General features: G+C 34.4%; 1 protein-coding gene across 2 annotated transcripts; it reads left to right on the plus strand.

Annotated features, from left to right (window-relative positions):
* The first annotated feature begins 2,111 nt into the window (after window positions 1–2,111).
* LOC114360198 (uncharacterized) lies at window positions 2,112–27,009 on the plus strand. Of its 2 annotated transcripts, none has more exons than XR_003656486.1 (3): window positions 2,112–2,326; window positions 25,244–25,399; window positions 25,925–27,009. XR_003656486.1 is itself a non-coding variant. In XM_028314803.1 (3 exons), exons 1-3 carry the CDS (start codon window positions 2,248–2,250, stop codon window positions 26,057–26,059), a joined length of 318 nt encoding a protein of 105 aa, XP_028170604.1. In that variant the 5' UTR covers window positions 2,112–2,247; the 3' UTR covers window positions 26,060–27,009. The 2 variants fall into 2 exon arrangements, 1 of the variants encoding a protein (XP_028170604.1); XM_028314803.1 differs by having other exon boundaries at window positions 25,244–25,347.
* The last annotated feature ends 676 nt before the right edge of the window (window positions 27,010–27,685 follow it).

Consider the following 27,685-nt stretch of genomic DNA (forward strand, 5'->3'; position numbering starts at 1 on the left):
ACCTAATTAGGAAATTGTACTTATGTATATCATTATGTGTTTTATGAATTAATAAAGATACATAAACATTTGCTGTTTTAATAATAAAACCTTTAATAGTCACAAAAGTAACTAATTAGGTAGGCTAACTTACATCTTGCTCAAGTACTTAAAAAAACAGATTGCCTTAAGAAATTTTGCAGTATTTAAATAGTTGTTACTAAGAAAAAAGTATCGAAGATAATATTTTTTTAGCTTAGAACAGATTAAAGTTATGAATTAAATATTATTTTTTCTGCGAAACTAGCTAAAGACCCATAAATTACTCCACACATATAGAAAATTAACAGTGAGTTGTAATTTGTTTAAATTATTTTTTTATCTTTAAATGTTTGTAAGTACTACGTACATCAAGCTCACTATAACAATAGTACCTTATAAGAGAGAAAATCAATAATGTTACAGTAGTAAACTTTATGGTGAAGATTAATAATTACCAATATAACAAAGGCTAACGTTAATTTTGTCCATTATAATACTAATTGTAAAAAAATATAGAAATAAAATTGAGATAAATACTTTTAATTAATTTATGTCCAAACCTGTCATTACTTCATTAATACACCGAGATGGAGCTTTGAAATTATCGGAAAATACACGAAATAAGGTAAGATATGACTTTATCAAATCCCAAGAAGTAAAAAAATACTGGGTTCTATTCCCTGAGATTATGGTGAAAACTGCCAACTTATTCATTCCGATCAAAACCTTATAAAGATAAACCTAATTAGCAAAATTCTGTAAAATTATTAACTCTAATATGCACATACAGAGTACTTGGTAATATAATTTTCCATTTCTACAACATACACTGAGAAATTATCAAAAATATGAAATACCTACCCTTGACATAGATAGCCCTATGTAAAATATTATGGTATAGCGTAATTAATGATGGCATGAAATAAAAGTTATTGGTTCGATCCAAAACTTAAAGCACATAGTTAATAAAAAAAATGATGAAGTAATTTAGCCACAAATAATTAATATACAATTATTACCATAGTTAAAAACATACTCTTAGTTATTTTATTGGAGCTAAAGTAATGATGAATATAATTTAAATAGGCTTTTAGGAGTCTCTACATTTGGGTTAAGTTATATTTAAAAGTAGCAACAAGACGTCTAAAAAACCTATAATTAAAATCATCGTTATTAATAATTTCATTTTTTTATAATTTACCGTAAAATCAACGCCTCTAGAATTATTTTTTAATAAATCGATGACAGCGCCATCTCACAAAAATCCCATGAACTTGCTGCATACGTATGCTTTTAGCGAGCTTTGAGACGCAAGCACCCATGTAAAAGCTATCATACTATGAAAGTAGTATTATGGTAATATTATTGAAAAGATTATAATAAAAATAATGTTATGGCAGATAACTATTACATACATCAGCATTACATAGTATTTTGCTACGGAAGTGACTCTACATTGAAGTACTGCATACAAATGAATACAAAAAATATTAACCAATGAATATTTATTTTAAAAAGTATGATTACCAGTCAAATTATAGTAAGTAATTTGATTCTGAATTGTATTTTGCAACTGAATGATTTTTCATAATTACAAAAACTAAGTCTAAATCATGCAACTAAAAATAATGGTATCACAAAAAATGTGGTAAGTAGGTACCATTATTTTTATTGTGGTACCTAAGTACATAGTTGATTTTATTAATAAAAATAACATCTCAGAGTTACTTCACAAATTCAGTAACTCTGTAATTTATCATTTCAAGTAATGATTTAATTTCTGTACGACTTATAAAATATAACAGCCGAGCGGTAGTCTCCTAATTTTTTAAGGATTTATGAGTACTGCTGTCATAAAAGCCAAGGTTCAAAAAGGGTTTCGACACAAAAAGGGTATTGTTTCAAAGAGAAAGTTGCCATCCCTTCCGCGTTGAGGTGACCAGGAAGAATAGAAATTGGAACAAAAAAGAGAAAGTCATTGTAAAGGTAAAAATATATTCTGGCCAATCAGAGGGCTTAGAAGAAACTTTCTAATTTCGAATTGCATTTGGCCTAGCTATTTTTGTGACATTTGTTCAGCAGATCTGAAGATGTGAACTTATAAGTTTAAATATTGTGAAATATGTAGTTACTTTGAAATAATATGTGTTTGTGAGTGATGTGTTAACCTAGAGTAATATCTTAGGTCTGTTTTTCTAAATTACTGCGGATTTTGAAGAGAAGATAATGCGCAAAATATGCGTTGGTATCCATCACGTAACTCACATAAAGAAATCAATCTGTCTAATAAACCTCAGAGAAAAAGGTCAGTAATAAAATTTTCACAACCCATTCCGTCATAGGTTAAACTCCAATCGCCCCTCGAATGTAGGGTCGATACTCATCAGCGTCCATAAACCTGAAAAGTCTACTGTCTTTAGACATGACGTAATGCATACTAATAGACGAAATACAGCCTGCAGTCTGCACGTAGCCTAAACTGGGTCAGCGCAATTTAGTTTGCATAAAACTTAACACTAATTTACATAATTCCATACATCATCTCGGTTCTTGTTCGAAAATGCTTTCTAACTAGACAAAACGCAAACTCCAACAGTATTTTGCTAACCCTACAATGCTGGCATTCAGCCATCGTTGCACGAGATCGAAAATCACCCGACTACAGATCCAGCATCTGACCACTTAGGGAGTAAGCGAGATGAATATAACATTGATCGTGCGTCTGCGAGACTCCGGTATCGAGCGGGCCGTTGTCATGACAACAGACAATGGTTTTCGGGTGCATAATATTTTAGGCTGCGTCGGGGTGCGGACTGAGGGCGCGGGGGGAGGGTAGGTCGAGAGCGGCAGCCATCTTTAAAATTATATTTCCAGTTTGGACGTACTCCTTCGATTCCAGCGCTACTTTTTCCTTCCATGAAGGGATGTAGGATACGGTAAATTTTGGATATGCTACAGCAATATTGAAAAACTTTCTTTTGGTTTGGTGAACTTCTGAACATTGAATAAAGAACAATCTCAGTTTTAAAAGCTTTGCTTTGGGACCTTCTTTTGAATTCTAGAACTACATGAAATTGTCTCAATTTCGAGTGATTTTCATAGGGATATCTACTTGTATTAATTGTGATTGACTTTCAACTATCAATAGAAATAGAAAATCGATGATCATGAAAATTTGGCATAGCTCTGAGGTAGAGGACCTTCAAGGATGAAACATAATTTACCCAAGAATAATAAATTTTATTTTTATATCGTTCGTATTATCGTATTAGTAATACAAAAGAATACCTACATTTGTTTTTAATTAAAACCAAATAATTGCATCGCTTGATTAATATCAATTTAATTGACACAAACCAAAAGAGTGTCACGAGATAAGGCTATAAAACGTTATCGTTTTATCTGCAGCATCGGCGTTTACTGTGCGAGAGTGCCTCGTCTGCGGCTCGGATTCCCTCGTAAAGCCTCCGATTAATGGCCATCCTCCGACAGAGCCTCCACCTCGATTAAGCGATATTCTACTACCTACCTGCCCTTCAGTTATTCCACAAGAAATTCCGCCAACGCAATTTCAAAGAAAAATTTTAAAAGAAAAAGTTACATTGCGTCTTCCTAGTTGAATAATCTTACCTCTTACTTTGCTGGCACGCTCCAAGATTTCACATCTGAAACAAAAAGAATATTCATTTAAAAAATGAATCTCGCCGAATTGGTACGCGTAGAAGTTTTTTGATTTTATTCTGACATTGAAAAAATACACTCGGTTAGATTAAGGCTCCGGCTGAAAATTCTAGAAATGTTAAGGCAGCTCTACATAATTTTGGATGCAAAAGTCACCCAGTTAAAACAACACAAGGGTAAAGAATTTCATATTTGTCGTGTCTCACTCGACCCCTCTCACAACACCCCGTGATCTTTCCTCCGTCCAATTTAAACGTATTACATAACACATTAGGCGTATCTCATACAGATAGCGCCTCGTAAAATAAAAGCAAAGTGGCTTGGCAGCCCCGCTGCATTGGAGGGTTAGGCTAGCGCCGAGCCAAAAAATCTCTCAAATCTCAAACCTTGTGATACACAATTTCGTGCAGATTTGCATTTGTTACTGTATTTTGTGAAAATGCCAGATCCCGGCATCGAACTTCAAAGCGAGGCTGGCTCAGCTGTCTAGACGCCCCGACCACGGTCAAAGCCCGGGCAAAAGGGCAACACGAATTGAAAGAAAAATCGAACTCTTTGTTGTGATGCTATGACATTTTCTTCGCTTATTTTTTCGGCTGTAATGAGATCGCCTAACGTAATTTCATGCGACTGCTCCAAGGCAAATGGGGGAATTCAAATGGTTTGTGGCGAGACATTATTTTCTCTTGCTAAATTAATTTTAGGACGAATTCAGTCGTTCTTCTTTGACGGCTGCTTACAGCCGAGAAAGGATAATAAATTCCATATTTGGATTAAAATGTGCTTAGCTGTGTTTGCTATTCAAGGTTTAAGCTAATTAAAATAATAACAGCAGCTGCCTATGGAATTTAATTTACCTTCGTGTTCTTAATCATAAAGTATTATTTAAAAACTACTTATTAATAAGCGTCGCTGCTAGCGCAAATAGCCTTAACTTTCAATAAAAATGAAGTTTTATAAAGCCATGATAAGGCTAAAACACAATAAAAGATATGAATGCTCACGTATTTGCAGTCAGAAAACCTGTACATATGTAAACGTGGTAGGAAAAAATCAATATAATTTATTCAAAATGGGCCCCAACGTCGTTCCTTGCACGACCCCAGTCTGGGAAATATGTTCCGGATAATACTTCCCATAAGGAACACTTTAAAACACCTGATGCTACATTTTTGCTATTGTGGGGATGACGACTTGTGTTTTTTTTGTAACTTTACGTAATGTGAATTTAAAAGATTTCCCTTTTTAATTTAGTTACAAGTTTTCTGGTGGTCGCCACTCAAGAACTTTCCTGCCCCAGCGGCCGTCAGCTCTTCGAGCTATGTGCCCCGCCTACTGCCACTTGATTTTAGCGATTCTGCGGGCTATGTCAGTCACTCTGGTTCTCCTACGGATCTCCTCATTTCTGATTCGATCACGCAGGGAGCTGCTAGAAGCTGGATCGAGCTGAATCGAGCTGGAAGACGTAGCGTGGGCAGGCCTCCCACTAGGTGGACCGACGATCTGGTGAAGGTCGCGGGAAGTACCTGGATGCAAGCGGCGCAGGACCGGTCTTTGTGGAAATCCTTGGGGGAGGCCTCTGTCCAGCAGTGGACGTCTTTCGGCTGAAACGAACGAACGAACGAACAAGTTTTCTGAAGGTTCCTTATGATATTGTAGAGCTCTGTTCCCTTTTTTAATTTAAAATAAAATTAACTTCACTGACTAAAATGATATCATAGTAATCATCAAAAGCGTAATAGTCAAGTAACTACTAAAAGTAAGAGAATTTTTTGACCATATAATAACGATTTTCCATGTCGTTTATAACTTTAAATTTCGGCCTAAAGGCTGTAAAACAAGTAGCTCTATAATTACTAAGTTTCAGGCGCGCGTACTTATCTTGTTATAGATCGCAATAGCTATGTTACTGTTGGAATTTAAAGCATTTTTATAATTAGGCAATCATTATGTATAACAACCAGTCTGAGTTGAGGATATACAGACAGACCCTAGTTGAATACATAATTGTATAATATCATTATATCCATAACAATGAATATTGATTCTTTCATAAATCAATGTTTTATCGCCATATCATCACGTCATGCGCCGTTCCACATTCTGAACATAATCACTCCCTTTAATTAGATTTAATTAGCACCTGTTTTCAGCTATTAGCTTATTAGAATACTCTCCTTGTTTACCCGAGCGGTCTAATTATGGTAATCTCAAAATAAAGTTATGCGACACTTGTAAGGGACCGACCCCAGCGGACGACATTTAGCGCACTCACCCTCCGTCCCTTACAACTATAGGTATAGGTATTCATATAACCGAATATGTTTTTGATACGGGAACCGTCGGGATATCTAGCGGATTTGGTATTGTAATCCACGGAGCGGTAGTAAGTGACGTTTTGATAATTATCACGAGACGACGTCAATTAATGTTTGTTGTTGAGTTTTGGTTGTATTTTGAATGAAAAGGAGCTTAAAAATAGAGTCAAACTTAAGTTTGGGCAGACGTAAGATGGCAGCGTAATTTAACTTTTTTTTATCCATGACAAGGAAGGTATTTGACCGCAATCGCACCTGGTGAACTAAAAATTTCAAAACTGAACTGATCACAGAGTTCAATTAATTCTCGAAAGAGATTCATAGGTTGAGAGGCGTGATCAATACGGGCCTGAACATACATACGTTTTATATCTCAAAGTACCTAATATCGAGCATTGAGAGCTAAGATCCGATCAGACATCTAAAGTTAAAAGTCATGCAAACACGCATCAGAAGGTGAATTACCTACAGACAACAGCATATCAGATTTGACATTTTGTTGCATTTTAGCACCTATTCCAACTACATTTAAGACACTGCAGTGTTTAGCTTAATAAGCCGTTGTTTGTACATACAGTAGCCTCATGAGCTCCCCAAACAAAAACAAACCGGGACCACACATCGTAACGCAACGCACTTAATACTTTCATCCCGAATTAACATTTTGGAATAAACTCGCTTCTTAAAGCATTTATTACACGTGCAAATCTTTTCATAAATATTCATACTGTTGATAAGTTTATTCGCGCATTTCTCCTTGGAACGGGTTCATGACGGCTTAATAAGTTTACCGAATTTGTGTGTTTGGTGGAGGCTTAAGACGCGCCCATACTACCCGCAGTGCAATGGAAGTACACATGCTAATAAATTTCAGACATTTTATATGGACGTTCGACCTACAAGCGAGGAGCGCCCTCGAGTGTCGTGGTCCTCGCTCGAGTCTACGTGGGCCTTTACTTTTTCGCTGATAACCAAATACACATTTAGTACATAATAAAAAGATACATATTTGGACTTCGATCTCAGAATATAGGTACAGACCACCACAACAAACTGAAACCTGTAACATCTTCATGCCTTTGTTATAGGAGCTATTTTTCAAGAAAATGTAGGCAGTCTCTCAGTTGTCGACTGTACGATTTACCAGACATGAAATACTATCAGTTCAACTTCACCTTAACATTTTAAACGCAACTTTACAATAATCCACGGTGAATTTTTCATAAAGCGTTAACATGACAATAAATAGGAATAAGTTACACGGTATTTTGACAAGTAAATTACATTATTAATGACCAATTTAAAGTCAATGTCAACACGCAAGTTCATGTTTTATAGATACGCAATTCTGACGGTGGACTAAAAATAAATTATTTATTTGACAGATGGGGATAAATAACTATGTATAAGAAAATGTTACTAACATCTGATAGAGATTGGTGTTACCAGTAAATAATGGATTTTTAAATTAGATAGCAATATTAATGCATGTTTATGACTTTGGAAAGTATTTTCCCACCTTCTTTTGTCAAAATAAATATAAATAGTAATGTTTATTTTAATACCTTAGTAAGAAAGAGTAAAAGCTGTAAAAAATTATGTTGAATATCCAAGGGAAAAGTAACTAAGTACCTTTTACTGACTTACACAAATTTTAGTTTAGAGTGCTTATTACTATTAGTAGGTACAAAATATTACATAATACAACATAACATATTATGTTGTACTATGTAATATTTTGTAGGTAATGTGTTATTACTATTTTTGCAAACAGGTGTATTTTTTCAGTCGGTAATTTTAATTAAAAACTTGACTTTTTAAGTCAAAAGTTGTTTTAATTTTCTAAGGAAAGAAAAGCTCTTATAAAATAATATCGGCTTATGTGTTATTTACTTAAATATAACATTCAAAATATATATGTACTTCCAACAGGACATAGCACAAGGAAGAACATACAAAGACCCAACATATACCAAACCAAACATATATATATATATATATATATATATATTCCCAAACCGATTTCCTATGCTAACTACACTACAATGTTTTCCATACGCTTCCTAGAAGCTCTGTCAAACAACCTCACGTATGTTTGTGTTAGTACAACATACTATATGTATATGTTTAGGTCTGGAGACTCTCATTCAAAATATAGCGGGCGCGTGGCGAATATGAAGCAGGTACGGTCGGCAAATAGCGTTTGCAAATTGCCTCCGAGAAATGTGGGAATATTTTTCCCTTTTATGCTAACCATCCTATGTTGGGGGTCACAATAAGTGGAATACTTGAATGAAAATAACATGGAGTGGAAAATGTACACTGAAATTTACAAGTCGCTCGTAAGCGTAGGTTTTCAGTTGTTTTTACATAGTGAAACTAGGTTTTACCTTTGAATTTTTTCCTTCCATTCTGGTAGTTCAAGCTTTCATTCTGGGATCTAATTTCCTGTCCCCTAAATCTGTGTAGCTAGAAGTACAGACTTACAAACCTCAACATTTTCTTAATAATTAAGAAAATTAAGAATAGCATTCATTTACAGTCCATGATGATTATGTTTATCTAAACAATCAAAGCGAAACGTGAATTCGAAATGGCCAAATTTAAATGACCAATGGGGATGTTGCCTGGGTCAAAAAGCAAGAGTTTTAATTAGTCCGTCAGTTAACTTATAAAAAAATACTCTACACGTATTTTTCACTTTTTCAAACTAATGAAAAAAAGAGATAAAGCGTCCCAAAGTTCATAAGAAGAGGCCCGTGACGTCAACGCTTGCTTAAAAATGCCGCACGTTGTGACGTCGTGCGCAACTTCAACGCACCATAACTATGTAATTATTTGTTAGATTGACAAATAAAAATATATGTGTCCAATATTTTTTGATATTAAACATTACGGACTAAAAAAATTTTTTTAGGCAACTAGCCTATTAAAATCCATTAATCACAATCAATTGCTTACGAGCCATTCTATTCTGTCCAATAAAGCCCAAAACAGATACTGCGTAGGCGAGGTTACAAGGATCGCATTATAAAATAATGTCTATGTGTAGTAGCAGTAACACAAAAAAAAATCCTAGAAATTTCTTAACTAGCAAGTCTCTTATATTGCTGAATCGTAAAAGTTCAATCAATCAGTTACAGGCATTAAAACGACATTAGACAACAATATTACATACTTTATTGACATTACAGGCTAACTTACCTACTGCATCGCGCGCATATCGTGTGGGCTCTCTACGTCGTAACCCAATATACTTCATATTAAATACATACAATTACATAGACGACATTTATTTAAGCATTTGCCCTTTAAAGTCCAAGTCGGTACGTGTAAAATACCATGTTGAATGGTTAATGAAATGTCATGCAGACGCTCGCTGTAAAGGGCACTCTGATATTGCCTCTCACCGGCACATGGTTTGTGTCTAATATTATTTAGAAACACATAACTTTGGCTCGATGATTTGAATAAGCGCTTCGTGTAACCTATGAAACGTTACATAAAACATTGTATCTAATGCAAGTCTTACTAATTATTACATGAGCAATTTGTTAGTGCAAATATATTTGAGTGCACACATAAATTTCGTTGCCTTCCTCTTTGCAAATCGAAATCGTAACGAAGACAGACAGACATGTAGTTTATCTCCCAATAATAGTGCCAGTATTTATACATTAATAAATTAATAAAACAACGATCGAATTCTACTGATATGCCTGTCATTTGTTTGCTGTAATAAAAAACCTAAATTCTTTTGTTTTTCCTGTCACTCGATATGTATATAGAGTAGATAGCTATCAAATATCTACCTACACAAACCTGTATGAAGCGTGGGCAGGTCCGTATCATTCTTACATCTGTGATAGTTTTCCGTTTGTATTGTATTTTTTTCTCATTTCGACGATATCTCTGGCCGTTCTCATCTTTTTTGTTGACGGTACGACGATGGGTCCGCTAGATAGCATATGCAGATAACTCAAGTCTGATAGACGCCACGTCCATATGATAGAAAAATCTAATCGTAATTATAAGATTCGACGCAAAAGTAATTCCTATACCTATTGCTGCGAAGCAAGCTCTTTTGCCAATTTTTTTGTACTTTTCAGAATCGTCAGTGAAACCAAGACATGAAACACCTACTAAGTTTAGGCATATATTTACTTACCACCCAATAGTCATACCTACCAGTTAGCATTTGGCACCTCCCTGCAGACTTCAAGTCTGCCTTTTCAGCAGGCAACAATTTTCTTACTGAAAACCGTTCTTTTGCAGTCAAACCTATAATCGCCTTTTTTCAAGTTCTTGCTCAAAGTCAATGGAAAATGCTTGAAGTTTTCTAAACTGTATGCCTATTGCTACGAGATGAGAAGCCATTCTTTAGGCATAGAATTAAAAATATGCCATGCGGTATGCATCTGTCAGGCTAGCTAGTCTATGACTGGCGTATAACACAAATTGTGACCCTTGTTCCATCCACCAAATTGGGTGAATTTGAACGCGAAATTTTAACACTATGGCTTTGTAAGCGTGCCCTTGCGGTGCTCTGACATTGTTCTTAGTATTGCTAGATTATTAGCTGTTATATTGTTGAAATTACAAATGCAAATAGTAAGGACAATGTAGACCTTTTGCGGGTGAGCCTTAGGTAACTTATTGATTAGCTTTCAGTTGTAAAAATATCAACTTTGTATGCTACTATTTTCGTAGCAAATTCGTAGCATAGGACACGTGAATTTCCTTTAGTACTTCTTCGAATTATTTCTACTTTCCATTTCAGATTGTTACTAAAACTAAAACTAATTTAAAAGAACCACCATATTAATGCCCTACTACCATCGATTGACGAATTATAAAAATACTTAACGTACGAAGTCAAGGCCCGTTGAGGCCCGTAGATTCATTGCCCTCCTACCTCGTAAACTTGCGTTTTATCTTCGGAATTTATCTCCAATCTATTAGCTGCCTTATCGCCTATAAAACAAAATCTGTTTTAGTCAGCTCGCGCTAATACGTCATTCTGGTTTCGGAGTTATTAGTAAGTAGCCGCACCGCACCGGGCCTGATGACAGCGAGACCACAAGAATCGCTACGACGAATAATCGCTACACGTTTTATAGGTCGTAATTGTTGTCATAAAATGGTAACAAAAGTTGTTTTTACGTTCAGCACGAGAGGCGTGTTTATCATCCCGTAGTAACCAGTCTGACTTACACGACGATTATGGGAAACTTTATGACGTTTTAATTGTTTCACGCGGTTTTAGGGGTTTTCACACGTTTTTTGAGGTAGGTCAGCGACTTTGATGATGCAATAAAAGTTTTTTCTTCAAATAAACGTTTAGTCATTCACGTGGCGTCACGAACGTTGCTATATTAAAGTGCTTTACGCACTTTAATTTTGCATTCCGCGTCGGTATACGATAATGCCTAAGTTATACGCAGAAAGGATGAAGGGAATATATTAAAATATTTAATTAAGGTTCGAGCGAAACAGGCTTCGCGAACGTACCATCTGCAGGGGCTCGATGTGGCGTTTCCTCGTACAAACCACGACCGGAATAAAACGACTCTAATCAAAACCCTATATTGTGCGTAATGCGTATTCAACGATTACTGTGAGGTTGAAATTATAAATTCTACGTGACGCCCGTATAGGTATAAGAATACGTACATCGTTCTGGGGCATATTTGTAAAGCTAAGCGCTGTCTCCAACTATACTGAAAATTGCGTTCCAAACTGTGACTAAACCTTGTCTGTGTTTACTCCAAAGTAATTTTCTTAGAACGTGCTAACACATCCAAGGCCGCACGTGATGAAATTTATAAAACCGAGTGCGACCTTTAAATTTTAGAAACAAGTGAGCGATGAGAAAAAGTGCTAGATATAAATAGAATGTCTCATTCCAAGGGTGTGGGGAACGCGTTTACGTATGCCTGCACCGAGCAGCGGATCGATCGCTCAACAGACTAAAGCTGGTTTACACAGTTAGGGTTATTTTCCGATTTGTAGGCGTAGTTCGACCGTCCTCGGCGCCGGCTGACTCACTGCGGCCGATTGTTCGACACTAAACGTCCATAGAACTGGTAACTCAAGCATTTTATGATCGACTTTAATAATAAATGGGGCGTTGCGTAATACCTCCAGCTCCAGCTACCAACGTTTGACCCAACCTTTGTGGTTCTACGCCAACGTTTGGCGTGTAGTTATGAATCGTGAGCACGTCTCTTAAGTTACTAACCGATCGCAGCCGGCGCTACCGTACACCGCCATCAATCCCAACAGAACGATAAACGTAAATAATCCTGGTCGTTAATTCAACAACTCTGCGACTTGCTGCCTTTTTTAACTATAAACAATTCCTGCCGCTCGTTAACAAGAAAGATGAGCTCTAACATCTTCGTTTATGGACAGTAAAAAGTATGGACAATAAAGTGTTGGCACGCGTCGTGCGTTTGCGACAATCCGCCATAGAGTCTTTGGCGGACAGCGGAATCGTTTGATTTTAAATCGTTTCAGGATTTCAATTTACTCAAAAGCAGAGTTGCAGAAATGAGGTTTTTGTAATGCTGAAAATAATATATTGTATAAGCTTATAACCTTCTAGGGGTTAGCTCTTAGCAGTTTACCAAATTAATTAAAAAGCAACGAATTTTAGGTACTTACTTACATTATCTACGAGTACATGATATGGAGGTAGCTCATGACATTGATATAATTAATAACTACTTGGAGTTATTATAATAATTATTTTATATCATTTATTTCTGATAATTTGTGATGAAAACAATTAAAAACTTGATCTTTAATAAATTCTTGCTATCAGTGTTGGTAATAAGCATTCTGTGTAAACTTAAATTAAAGATAATGCTCTTTATAGAGTTCACTAATTAAGGAAAGTAATTAAAATACTTAAAGGTATTATAGAATACTTATATGCTCATAAAAGCCGGTGGCATTCTTGTGAATTCCGAATAAAAGAAATGCTTGTGTCTTTTTATTATTTCGGTCTGTTAATCTGGCCTTTTGGTTTACAACTGAAATGTCATTTAATCATTTTATTACGAAACATATTTTGTTAAGTCTGTTATTTATTATGACAATAACGTGTGTAAATACTTGTTTTGTTGGTAAAAACTCTTATAGAAGTTGAATAAAGCTGCTTAACTTATAAATTATTTTATATTTCATAATTAGGTATATCTTCAATTATTGTGCTTAAGGGAGGTGCCTGGATGCAAGTGGCGCAGGACCGGTCTTTGTGGAATTCCTTGGGGGAGGCCTTTGTCCAGCAGTGGACGTCTTTCGGCTGAAACGAACGAACGAATAAAGAGGTATTATTCATGTTTGAAATTGTGAATTAAATACCTATCACTATTAGGTAGAGCTATAATATCCTCATTTCACTTGATCACCACTTTTAAAGCAGGATCTTGACAGTAACATTCTGCGAATAATATAGATAATAATACAAAACTCTTCCTGAAACAGTTACAGACACTTAACTTTATCTTTCACGTTTTGTATAATTTATGCGCATTTGCCATAACTAATTGTAATTTATTTTACTGCTCATGATGTATAATTGCTCTCCGTAACATGACCATAAGTTTTTTGCAGTTCCAGAAATTATTACATATGTCTCTTTCTTTTATTTTCATTTGGAGTATAAGATACTTTAAGAGAGATTAAAGTGAAATTATCTAGATAAGATTCTTATTTGTTTAGCTTTTGGCAGAGCAGAATTAGAATTAAAAACTTGTTGAGATATTTATCTGCGATTGAAATATTTCAATACCTATTCCGTTCCGTTTATTTTTTAAAGAAAATTTTGGCCTGAATGAGCTGAAATAAGTTGCGCATGCATTAAGATAATGAAATCTACATTGGCAGAACTGTGTTACTTTTTTAAACTATAATTTTTGAAGATTGAGTTTCTCTAGATTAGCCCGATTAGTTAAATAAACTTAAATTTAAAAAGTTAACACTACAGTGAGTCTAGGATCATTGTAATTTAAAATAGCTTTAGTGTATTTTTAGCGCTCTACAGTCACATGTTTTATATAATAAATAGATAATCATACGAGGTACTTTACTGTATATTTTCAAACCTGAGAATACAAGAGCAAGGGAAATGAATTTCACTTATCTCTTGATACTTTGACTTAAAAATAAGTCCGCTATAAAATCCTCTTACAAACAACTAAATCACCTTCGAACGGTAATCCTATGTTTTCGTTCAGCGAACGCCACAACACATACGCGTTGATACGGTAGGTATCCGATCAGGTAGGGATCGAGTATAAATAGGTAAGGAGCGTAAATAGAAGCGATTGTATCGACTGAGCCACGTCCAATCGATATATCCAAACTCCGAACCATACAATCCTAAATACAATCACAATCCACGCGAATACAGAACGAAGTAACAAGAAAATAAAGCGGAGAATCGTTTGCGGACTCCAATGGAATGCCAGTCTTAACGGGAGCTCACTCACGCTCGCACNCATTATCTACGAGTACATGATATGGAGGTAGCTCATGACATTGATATAATTAATAACTACTTGGAGTTATTATAATAATTATTTAATATCATTTATTTCTGATAATTTGTGATAAAAACAATTAAATACTTGATCTTTAATAAATTCTTACTATCAGCGTTGGTAATAAGCATTCTGTGTAAACTTAAATTAAAGATAATGCTCTTTATAGAGTTCACTAATTAAGGAAAGTAATTAAAATACTTAAAGATATTTTAGAATACAAGCTCATAAAAGCCGGTGGTATTCTTGTGAATTCCGAATAAAATAAATGGTTGTGTCTTTTTATTCTTTAGGTCTGTTAATCTGGCCTTTTGGTTTACAACTGAAATGTCATTTAATCATTAATTTTATTACGAAACATATTTTGTTAAGGCTGTTATTTATTATGACAATAACGTGTGTAAATACTTGTTTTGTTTGTAAAAACTCTTATATAAGTTGAATAAAGCTGCTTAACTTATAAATGTTAACTATTATTTTATATTTCATAATTAGGTAATATCTTCAATTATTGTGCTTATGGGAGGTGCCTGGATGCGAGCGGCGCAGGACCGGTCTTTGTGGAAATCCTTGGGGGAGGCCTTTGTCCAGCAGTGGACGTCTTTCAGCTGAAACGAACGAACGATTGTGCTTGATCTTTTGTCAGTTAAATACACCTAAGTAATATTTATCAAGGAGGTATTAATCATGTTTGAAATTGTGAATTAAGTACCTTTACTATTAGGTAGAGCTATATCCTCATTTCACTTGATCACCACTTTTAAAATAGGACCTTGACTGTAACATTCTGCGAATAGATAATAATACAAAACTCTTCCTGAAACAGTTACAGACACTTAATTTTATCTTTCACGTTTTGTATAATTTATGCGCATTTGCCATAACTAATTGTAATTTATTTTACTGCTCATGATGTATAATTGCTCTCCGTAACATGACCATAAGTTCTTTTACAGTTTCAGAAATTAATATGTCTCTTTCTTTTATTTTCATTTGAAGTGGAACAACAAGAGGGTTAGTAAAATTATAAAGATGCACTGCATAATTTATGCATATATTTTTGTACTATTAGATGCTTTTAATAAAATTATAATTATAAATTTTGCGGTTGAAATTCCTTCCGTTCCGTTTATTTTCAAAGAAAATTTTGGCCTAAATGAGCAAAATAAGTTGCGCATGCATTTAGATAATGAAATCTACTTTAGCAGAACTGTGTTATTTTTTTAAATTATAATTTTTGAAGATTGAGTTCCTCTAGCTAGATTATCCCGAGTAGTTAGTTAAACGAAAATTTAAAGAGTTAACACAAAAGAACATCCAAGATCATCGTAATTTTATATAACTTTTGTAGATAAATTTTACTGAATTGCTACAGTCTCCTTTTCAGCGTTACTTAATGGTGACAGAGCAACTTTTAACCCATAATTAAGCAAAATTTAGAAGGATTCAAGATGTTTTATATAATAAATCGATAATCAATCATACGTAGAGGTACTAAACCGATATTTTAAAACCCGAGAATACAAGAGCAAGGGAAATGAATTTAACTTATCTCTTGGTACTTCGACTTAAAAATAAGTCCGCTATAAAATCCTCTTACAAACAACTAAATCACCTTCGAACGGTAATCCTATGTTTTCGTTCAGCGAACGCCACAACACATACGCGTTGATACGGTAGGTATCCGATCAGGTAGGGATCGAGTATAAATAGGTAAGGAGCGTAAATAGAAGCGATTGTATCGACTGAGCCACGTCCAATCGATATATCCAAACTCCGAACCGTACAATCCTAAATACAATCACAATCCACGCCAATACAGAACGAAATAACTAGAAAATAAAGCGGAGAATCGTTTGTGGACTCCAATGGAATGCCAGTCTTAACGGGAGCTCACTCACGCTCGCACGAAGATAGTTAAAAGTTAAATACTACACGTTAGAGGTTTCTTAATCAAACTAATGGAAACAAGAGTTTAGGGTCCGCTTGTAATTTGTTTTGGATGCCATTGTTGCGATGGAATTGAAGATGGCAAATGGCGGATTGGGAATAGAATGCCTTTGTGGTCAGTCTTTTGGGACGAAAAATACACATGTAGTTACATGAATTGACAAACAGTCATATTCCCACTTTATTCTGAAATATCGTGTATCTTTTATACAAGTAAATGTTAAAGTAGGTATCGTAAATTCTTCCAAAGCTATTAATGTTATGAGAAGTATTCCAAATACTTTCGTTAATGCATCGAAGACAGTACTCGACCTCGCTTCCGCAGCGAGTTTGTGTGTAAACAGCTCATCGATAGTACCATTACGAATATTTTATCGAAATCGCTCGTTCGTAATCGCTTTCAGCCCTGCAATCTTCATAGCGAGAAGGTTGAAATTGCCTTGATCGGATGGAGACCAGTTGCTATGTCTTTATAGAATGGTCATTCGTTTGCGTCATGAACTCTGTAGTCAGTAAAGGGATAATTTTGCTCACTATTTCACATACAGTTGCTACATCAAATATTACGTAATGCATGTTGTTAGCGCGATTGAAACTATATTGAAATTAGCATGGCAGTAATTAATAGTACTTTATTGGCATATGCACGATAAGAAGTGACATCTACCGCTTTTATTAAGGTATTAAATAAATTAATATCAGGATTAGAAGTTTTTACTATTTTATATTAAGATTAATCGCACCGAGTTCAAAAACCAATACAAACACAAATTATGGTCGGTCCATACTAATGGAATAGTATTGATATATGAATATACATAGTTCATTTTAGTGAAGCTCTTAGTACTAACCATGAAGAAGATTGATTTTATGTGTCAGTTTTTATCGAGTACCTATCCGATTTATCAAATCTGAAAACAAGAGCCGATAAAAATAAAAAACAAACAGAAAATTGAAAAGCTTTGTTGCAGCATACATACATATAAAAACAACCAATTTAACCTTACTTTTGAATTGCTGTTTGTAAAGAAAATAAAAGACGTTACCATTAATACAAAACAAGTCGCCCAACACGCCACCTATATCGCCCTATTTATCATTATAAAACATAAATATTTCAGTGCGACTATTCATTATGTAGATCCACCCCGATAAATATTTTAGTTTCGACCCGACTTACCCGGGGTGAGCGGGGCGAATGGGTAAAGTTGGACGAGGGTGAACTCTTAAATAAAATCTTAAAACTTTATCTTTTACTTTGATAAGGCATTTCGGGGACTCCATTACTGGTGCTGTTGGCGAATACTTTTGGGAAAGTTATTGCTGGAATGGGAAATGTTGGGAAAAAATCATTGCTTCCCTGAATCTGTTTTTGGGTTGATGATTTGGCGGAGTTGTTGCTTATTTTGATGTTAAATGCTAAAGTGAATCATGAATAATTTAAAATATTGATGAAAGCAAGTTGATTATTAACACCTGCAATGGCTTAATTAAAATTTAATACCCTGAAAGTATAATTTGACAACAAAATAATACTCTTTGGTCTCTACATTTTTTTCGGTAGAAATCAATAATTTATTCGTATGACTAACAATGAATTTTCGAAGAAAGAATTTACACCTTTATCCTCCTTTCTAACATGTGCTTCCATTTAATAAGGCCACTGAAAAATTGAAAACCTTTTTACTTTGTACAACAATATAAAACTTTATTGCCCACGTAATTACGTAACGAGTCAAAAGTGGTACCGTTTCAAAACACTTTAAAAATACAGGCAAGAGAATTACAATTCTTTTACGATCAGATTTTATAGCATTTTTATCGGTTTTCAATTGCCTTCGGCTGACAATCCGATACGTGTAAATTCTAGCAAAATATGTATGCGAAGACTGCAAAGCTATTAAAATGCAAATGGAAACTTAATTTACTAAACATTATAGAGGCTGTAAGGCTCTGCCCTGGACACTCATCTGGCTCCCAGCGAGTTTTAGCATAAATCATCAATGGATTCTCGTAATAAAATTCTCATTTAATATTTTTAACTTGACAATTCATTAAGCAAAATAACTCATCCACCCTAATTCGAATTCAACGTTCATTCACAAAGGAAAAAAAACTGACTGCCGGAAAATGAGAATAAGGAAACGAGAAGTGAGCCGAATTTTTATTAAAGCGCACGACAAAAATGTAGATTAGCCATACATTTGTGTTAATTTGGGCGTTCCTTGTCAATATCCTCGCAGATTTCAGGCGAAATGAAATCATTAGCGACATCTGTCGTAAGTAAATAAGTAAGCACCTATTACTCGACCGATACGAATAATGTCATATTCTGTAGGCATTTTAAAATCACCAGTGCTTTGAGTTTGTATGCAAATATATTTGGATATTATCAAAATTACGAAATTAGGCGTCCCAAAGAGTCCCGGTCTGATTAAAGAAGGGACCGATTCCTACGTATAATCGGCCGATTAGTTACACGTGTCGACGTAGCTTTCGTTATATTTATCGCTCACATTTTTCCGACCGCCGAGTTTTTCTTAATAATATTTATCCAATATACACAATCAGTGCCGCCTCATCACTTATGAAAAATCGTTTCTCTCAGCGTCCTCTATAAAAAACTCATTCCAAATTAAAATTAAGGTCTAGTGTAACTAAAGAAAAGGAGCTCATATTTTCTCGTAGAAATTCATTCAAGAATATATTTTAGATGTAGAGGGTAAGGTTGCGTTTTCTTTGTGCGTTGATGTGTTTACAGCTTATTTGAAATTATTGTGTGTTGTTGAAAGAGCTTGTTTTTCAAGATCCATTTTGTATGGCGGTTCTAGCCAACGCATAGCGGTGGAGAACAAAACACACGATATTTTAGTCGTTAGGTAAAGTGTTAATAGGCGTATAAAGACCGGCTGAAGTTGCGACCGACTGCATTATTTAACCGTATTGTGTTTGATAGATTGTTCATAGATTTAAACACATGGTCCGTACAAAATTTGTTTTGGGCATAAATATTGTAGGTATAATGCTTTTGACGACCCTTTTTAAATAATATTTTTGGGCCGTGACCATATTTTTAATTTAAAGAATATTATTATCGTTTTGTCATACCAAATAAATAAAGACTCTTCTTATTTTTTGTGATCTCTACCTAAACTTTAGTTAGGTATTTAGAATACTGGAAGCCAGCTATTTTGTAAAATATTTAAATAAATAAGCATATTGATTTCTTTACCGTTACCTAAAAAATATTTAAATGACAATAGAAATAAGTAATGTTAAGTAATGCAATGATGTTATTTATTAACACTTAATTGGGTTTAAACATAAAATACCTATTTAAACAATTGTGACAAATTGATTTCCCAACTGTACTTTGTCCTTACCTTCGATTTAGTTATTTTACTAAGAAGGTATGAATAAGCAGGTACATAATTGAATATAAAGTCCATTATATTACAGATTAAGAAGCAAGTCCGGTTGGTATAAAGTTCATGGACAGGCAAAATATTATTGTAAGTATCTGACGGACAGTCATATTTTAAGAATATCCGTATTTGCATAAAGAGAAGTTTAACTTTTAAGTCATTTTTGTTTTAGTGGCCGATCTAGGGTTTTAATACAAGTATCTCTACTTTTGTCTATACTAATATTATAACAAAGAAAGATTTGATTGTTTGTTGAATAGGCCCCGAAACACTCTTTTAATACCATTAGAATACTACATTATTTTTTATAAACATACCTAGATGGTACGAAGTTCGCCGGGTCAGCTGTGTCTAGAATATTGAGAAAAACATAAAGTGAGGTAAATAACATATGAAATAAAATCAATATTCGTCACTTACTCTGGGACATTATTGCAAAGTAATTATTGAAATTGTAATGTCAGTTAAGTATTCACTCTTTTACTTTATTGCAGTATTTGTAACCCTAATCCAAATGAGTTCCTGCAAAAATATAGTAAGTCGTGGTAGAACTAGTGAAAAATAGTTGCATGTAACTACTATGCTATGTAATGCTATAATGTTCCTCGGGATTACTCCACGACTGGCGGTCCATTAACATCAAGCGTTATGGAGCCATCTTGGACCCCAGGCTCACTCGGCGTTCTATAAAAGGAGCCCATAAAATTACATTATTATGTGTTAATAATTCCAAAAGAAACAACCCCTCGATGATAAACTAAAAACATCATTATCGGTCGCATGCGGTAAATCTTTATTGATGTTTGTGTAATTATCGATTCGATCGCAATCGTTGCTGCCCAAGTAGCTTAATTTTTGATTCGCGTGCCCAAACTGCCCGAGCTTCGTCATAGCTAAACTAAAAAGTTGTTTCACGGTTTATTTCGCGATGTCCAAAACGTATCTTTAGAAACGGCTTTCTTTATCTGATCTCACATTGCCATCTTCTTTAATCTCTTAACTTTTTAACGATTTTGATAAAATTTAAACGTATGTCGAATTCCACGCAAAGGTTGCGCACCTTTTTGGTTATCAAAGGCATAAATCATATCAATTTATTGATATTTTCTTACAGCAGAAGGTCGAAATGATTTCGTGCGGATGGCACTACCTACAGTATGTTTAAAAAGGCATATAATATCAGTTGTCTCGTAAAATCAGTACGTAATAGCGGGTCTCGATTATCAAACCTGTTCCTGGTCGCACAGGGAGTAGGTATTTCAGTAGATTAAGATTACACTTGACACTTCATTAACGTACCTAAAATACAGTAATGTAAACATTTTCCCCTTCTTTATTTGGTTAGAGTTTCGCGCTGTAAAGTGTGTACATGATTATGTGAGCTTTATACATTCCTTAAACCTTACATTTTAGGGTCTTTTGTTGGGTACAGACAAACACAATTTGAAAATCTATACATTTATTTAAAACGTTTTATTATGAGTAACTTCACTTCAACAATTTTCATGTGTATTTTTATAATAAAGTAACATCACATAAGGATAAACTATTTTACTTTATAAATTAAGCAGCTATGTAAGTGGGTATTTACCTAGTTGTGTTTAAATTAAATTTGTAACTGACTATGAAGTTATTATGTTGCATTCAACGTAAAAGATGACACAAGTTATTTGTATTCCTGTAAATAATTACCACCATTCATTATTTTGCAATTTTAAAGTCAATTATGAATGTAACATTAGTAAAATGTGTTAGTTTATTATATTTGTTTTATGCAATGATAAAATAATCTAAATAAGTGTAGGCAGTATTTAATAATAATCAAAACGTCTTAATTAAACTTCATACACTCGTTATGTATTACTGATGTCTATTTAAACAAGCGGTTAGACACAAAATATATTCATTAATTATATCTTTAACACAGGTGTAGTTTTTTACATAGAACATATTCGTTTTTATTTTAGGTACTTACCTTTTAGAACGGTATGAAGAAAATAAATTATTCTATATTCGATCAAGTAAATAAAAAAGAAATCAGAATTAAAAATGATGATAGAAAGATATAATTTTGTCCTTTACGCAGAAAATGGAAAATGCTGAATCTGTTTAGATTTTCTCTTGAGTACGATTTCAACTGTGTTTTATGAACTTTTAAAACTTTTTACATTAAATAATCAACTATTCTAAAATTGGTTAATATTTCAAACAAACTGGATCGTTACAGTCAAGTTCTGGTTACTCCATCGCGTCGTAATCAAAGGATTACTTAATTAATCGTCATAACACGTGACATCTCATCTCAAACATCGGTAGTCGTCATAAAACTAAGTCCAGTTTACAAATACGAGCCTAAGTTACGCCAACCCCGCCAATGTTTGCTGACCAATCAAGTACCACACTTTACTGCACCGCGCCGGCCGTAACTTACTACAACGGGCACTGCCTCTCCACTAATGGGACAGCAAGGTTTTACTGTCAAATGTTGCCAGAAGAAAAATTCAGCCCGACCCAGCGGTCGTCAGAGCCCAATAAACATCGCAAAAATAACCCCCAACTTGAAATATTTGTGTGGACGTGTGATCTTCTCTTTTTAACGCGCGCGGGGTGAAATATACGCTATTGGGTTGACAACCCTCAAAGCGAACGTGTATTTATATGGCAATTGAAAGAGATTTTAGCATGAGAAACGTTGTCAAAGCGCGTATTTACAGCAACATGCTCCAGTTTTCGTGTTGCGTTTAAAAATAATTTTCAGCGTCTGAAAATATCAATTAATAAAACGGACTTTATTATTCGTTTGTCAACTGTTAGGTACTGATTTAAGCAATATTCTTTCATGTCCCTACGTTATTTCCCTTTGGTTTATAAAATAAATGTCAATCTTTAAAAAGATACGACGTGAAAAATTTGTAACAGTCTAAAAATAACAAGAGCGTACAGATAAAATAAACAACGGAGTGATGTCATTAACTGTCAAAGTGTCGTAAATGTCACGATAAGTTAATGTTAAAACCTATGTCAACACTTGTTAAAATAGGGACGCGAGTGAGTTTTAGGCGCCACACAGACAATGGCGATGTACATCTGAGTTTTAATAAACAAAATTGTATGATAGTATTTAACAATTCTGTACAGGACAGGGTGAAATTATTTTGATTTTATTACAGCGAGTATTTCTGGTGTTTTTGGTCTACAGGAGTTACATACGTTTTCCGTGTTCACTGTTAGACCTGTCGTCCTCAGACATGGGAGAGTGTCGAAATGAGTGAGAGAGACGTTGCTAGTGAAAAGATACGGGAAATGTAAACGTGGCGCTTCTAACTCTGATATTTTTATAAAAGAGGAAAGTTATGAAGTACCTAGATAGGTCTGTACGGCTAGCACGAAAAACTTTCGAGTTCGAATCGTTTGCGTATTCGAATCGCCATCAAAAGATTTAGTACGAAAACTACAACAGCGCCTTTGTGTACGTGTCGTAAAGTGAACTTAGTATGAGAAATGGTTGCACGAAACTTATTTTGAGAATCAAAATTGTCACGTTATCGTTTAATTCGAAGGTTGAGTATCGAATTTTTTTCAAATACGCAAACGATTCGAAGATGAAAGTTGTTCATGCTAGAGGTACTGTAGATAATTATTTCTCGTTGTAAAAAAAGGAAGACTAAAAGATGTCAAAGTTTTATTACGGTAAATTTGATGTACGTATCAGCATATTCGGGAAATTTCGTTAAAGCTTATTAAATTACTTTCAGGATTATTTGCCTTTCCCGGCTTAAGTTGTGGAGTTTTAGATTGACAGGAGAAATCAACGCTCTTGACACTAAAATGGCGTTAAGGTAACACTTAAAAATATTAATTTGTCTTTTTTGTCAGACGTGACTTTCAGTTTGAAAAGCAATAGGTAGTATTTTAGGTAAAAATATAAAAAATACAATCTTTATAAAGTTTTATAATGTCATTCGTGTGGGGTGAGCCTTAGAACTAAGTGTAATAAGGTCTGCTTGCACTACGCTACCGAGTCCTTAAATCAATTGAAACATTGTTGTTCAACCGACGGCAATCAGAATACACGCACTTTAAGTTGTTGTTGACGCGTACAATTAGTTGTTATGTTGTTCAAAACGTTTGAATAGCTCAATAAATGTTTGTGTTTGTAGGTATTTCTACTACTGTAATACTTGAACCTGATATTAGCACTTGCTTGCTTAATGAGGCAATTACTGTAAAGTGTTATTAATTAATGAGGGTTTACGCGAATGAAAAATCCGCCAGATGGCAATACGTAGATGTGAGGTCCAAATGCTGCATGATTGGTTATTTTTGACATGACATTGACAGATATGTCAAAATCCACCAATCACGCAGCAGTCAGACCCCACATCCACGTCCCGCCATCTAGCGGATCTTTCATTCACGAAAACCCTCATTTCATTAAGTTTTGACTTAAAAGCATGAGGAATCGATTTGTATTTCTGAATGAAATTCTCGTTGTAGCGGAAATAATCTTATAATCCTAATATACGGTTAAATCTAAATATATCGCGTCGTGTATTGTCAAACTATATTGTCAATATAGTTCCGTGTCATCATAACCGTATCGTATATCGCTTTACGACCGTTACCTAATTGACTTTCTAATTGAAAATCAACTGCCTTTTATATTAAAGAGGCCTTGTCAGGAACACCGTGGAACTGTCGGGGAGCGGTCAAGTTCGAGTTTTAAGAAGAATTAAGAAAGCAGTTGGGTTCTGTTTAAAGCCATTGCTTGATGAAGGCGATTGTTTTGGTTAGATTCTGTCTCATCATCCGTTATTTGTAATATGACTTAAATATATGTCTATTATTTTGTTCCGTACTTAGCACTTCGCTTTTTTTTCATTATCAGCGAAAACTAATATTTCCTCACGTTTCTTATGTACGGTCTTATCTTTTTAGTGGTCTTGATAGAGTTGCAGCCACCGTTATTTCCGGATGATTAAAACAGCAATACTAACCGCATGAGCAATATAATATGACTTCGATAATTCCCGTTTCTTTAAACCTAATCATTCCATGCGAATATAATCTTTACGAGATTTAAGATAGATATTACTGTATTGAAATTAATTAAAAAAAATACAACAAAATCCATTAAAAACCTCTCTAAAATCAGCAGTTAATTTATCCCAAAATTACGGAACTCCAACAAAGATGTTCTAAATACGTCCTACGCGTGTAAAAAAGTGCCTATAAAACTCGTATCTTAAGTGTATTCAGTAAGAAAATAAATGCATAGAAAAATTCTTTCTTGTTATAGGAAAGGCTAGAGGGCCCGCACGTCGCGCCTGCCTACATATTTTATTGACCCTGCCTGCTATACAGGGTGGGGGAGAAGACAGATTCGTTCGAAGATATTTGATGATAAATTCTTGATTAAAGATGGTTTGTAAGTCGACCGAAATTGTTGGTCTCCGTAAGTACCTTATAAGGATGTAAAGGGTATTTTTAGAGCTTTTACTACTTTTAGTTTCATATTTAAGCGCCACAGGCATTTGCACAATGATCATACCTAAGGCGAGTTGCACCACCTAACTTTGACCGTAACTTTAACGATAACCGGTGTTTTTGTATGGAGTTTGACAGATTTTTGACGTTTGTCAAAGTTAAAGTAAGATGGTACAACCCAGCCTAAGTATATTACATACATTTTCGTGTAAGTCTACATATTAAAAAGAGCTTACCTAACTAAAAACTTTACTGCTATTGTAATGGTGTTAAAAACCTAATAAATGAAGTATTGTTGCAATAAATACATTTACTGTGCAAAATTGCATGCTTACTTACACTTAAAACTACGTATTTTTCAGAAAAACCTACATAATAAATGTTTTTTGCCTTTTTCGAGTGTTTCAGAAGGTATTTTTAAAAGGTAATTTTAACTATGCAGTTACAAAGAGTGTACTATTCTGCATTAAGCAGTCTCGTTCGTTTGTTCCAGATACATTGTACAGCATCAGCGTTATCCCGAGACACATCCGTCCCCGTCACCCCGTGTTGCACCCCGCAGTACTTTACGGCGTATCAGTCGGTGCGGTATTCCCAAACTGCACTTCAGAGCTCCCGGCCGGCATAAAGAACAGCACACATAGACAACGCACCGCAACACACATACTACATTACGTCACACACACGTAAAATACACTCTCTCGCAAAAATCTCCTTGCTAAATTTCTCCTCACACAAAACTTCTCAAAGGTCAACCGTACACCTAAATTTTCTCTCCAACTGTACAAGTGTATTTTAGTGTGTATTACGCACCGATGCCCGAATTCGGAACACGTAACGTATGTTTTAGGCGAATTTCTTGGCCTATTTATGAGATGCAATGTATGTGTGTCAGTTTTATAGCGGCCATTTTGAAATTTTATCCGCTGTACAATGTTTATGTTTAATAAAAGAAGGTGTGAATCTTTGAGTATGATATCGAAATGTGATTTGTTCTTACATTATTTTCGTTTTCATGAAAATACTTAACGAGATAACCCTTTTGGTGATGTGCGTCAATGAATGATAGTATAATTAGTGTAAAGCAGTTAAAATAATTACCTTCTTAATGAATACGACTTAATAAGGTAATGCGATTAAAAGAAAATACGTATTCAATATTCATTTTATGCAAATTTAAAGGTAAAGGTCTCCTCAACAACAGCCTTAATTAATCCTCAATTAGAAGTTTGTGACCGAATGTAAACAATTAGGCATTTAATAGATTAACATTCAGTTTACCCACATTTTTTGCCTATTATTTCAAAACTAAGTCTAAAAACGACTCTATTCTATTCTTGTCTTTAATTTGGCAACTCTTTGTAAGTAGATTTAGTTAAATAATCCGAATATCTTTAATAATTTAGTTACACAGCGTCCATTTCGAGTAACAACGCTAAGATTAAGTTTCTCGTTGCCAGATGTGCCGACTGCGGTAGCTCTAAATAATATTGTAAAGGTCATCGCTCATTTAACAGCACCATTTATATCTCGATGAAACAACAGAATTCAGTTATGTGTTGTCAAATGAAATAAAAAGAGTTGTGGAGTCTGATCTTTTGGCAAGATTGGGAATTAAAATGTAATTATTTTATCTGCTATCAAAATTTTATCTTGAAATCGTATTTATTTATAACTGAAGTAATTTATGGCACGGACAAGGTTAGTTTAGAAATTAACTTAATATTTTTGCTGAAATTGTATTTTTTTTCTGTAAAATTTTTATCCGACAGAAAAGCTACTTGATACCTATCTCTAGTTTTTTTTTCAGTAAATGTTTACTCATCATTCTTTTTTTTCCTTAAAAAATTATAGTGTTAAAAATTTCAGCAGATAAAAAGGGTTATAAAAAGTATTTTACGTAACTATATCGTTCTCTTTCGCAATACCGATGTAGAGTTGCATGAGCGGTGACCTTAACTCTACCGTCACTGCGCATTCGGCAGGGTGCATTCGCTACACAAATGGGAGGGGGTGACTATAAACAACTTTCTATTTGTTGTCGGTTCTATTTTGTGTTGTTTGTACTCATTCGTTATTTGAAAATGCTGTTTAAACGTGTTGTTGCTTATGTTTAAATTATAGTCATTTGTTTCATGTTTATATGATGTAAATATTCATTTGTTTTTATTTAAGTAGTTTTTAAACATAGCAAGATTTCATTTGTTCATTCTTTTATTATCAGATACTTTTGTCATTTGTTTTTAATTCAAAA

The sequence above is a fragment of the Ostrinia furnacalis genome, unplaced genomic scaffold (assembly GCF_004193835.3).
Source record: "Ostrinia furnacalis isolate ACB-3 unplaced genomic scaffold, ASM419383v2 OfSCF4915, whole genome shotgun sequence".
Classification (NCBI taxonomy): domain Eukaryota; kingdom Metazoa; phylum Arthropoda; class Insecta; order Lepidoptera; family Crambidae; genus Ostrinia; species Ostrinia furnacalis.

Coding starts and splice junctions, on each gene's coding strand:
- LOC114360198 (XM_028314803.1), top strand. CDS start 2,248: ATGCGCAAAATATGCGTTGGTATCCATCACGTAACTCACATAAAGAAA. Junction 2,327..25,243: donor AATAAACCTCAGAGAAAAAG/GTCAGTAATAAA, acceptor TTCTTGTTATAG/GAAAGGCTAGAGGGCCCGCA. Junction 25,348..25,924: donor TCGTTCGAAGATATTTGATG/ATAAATTCTTGA, acceptor CGTTTGTTCCAG/ATACATTGTACAGCATCAGC.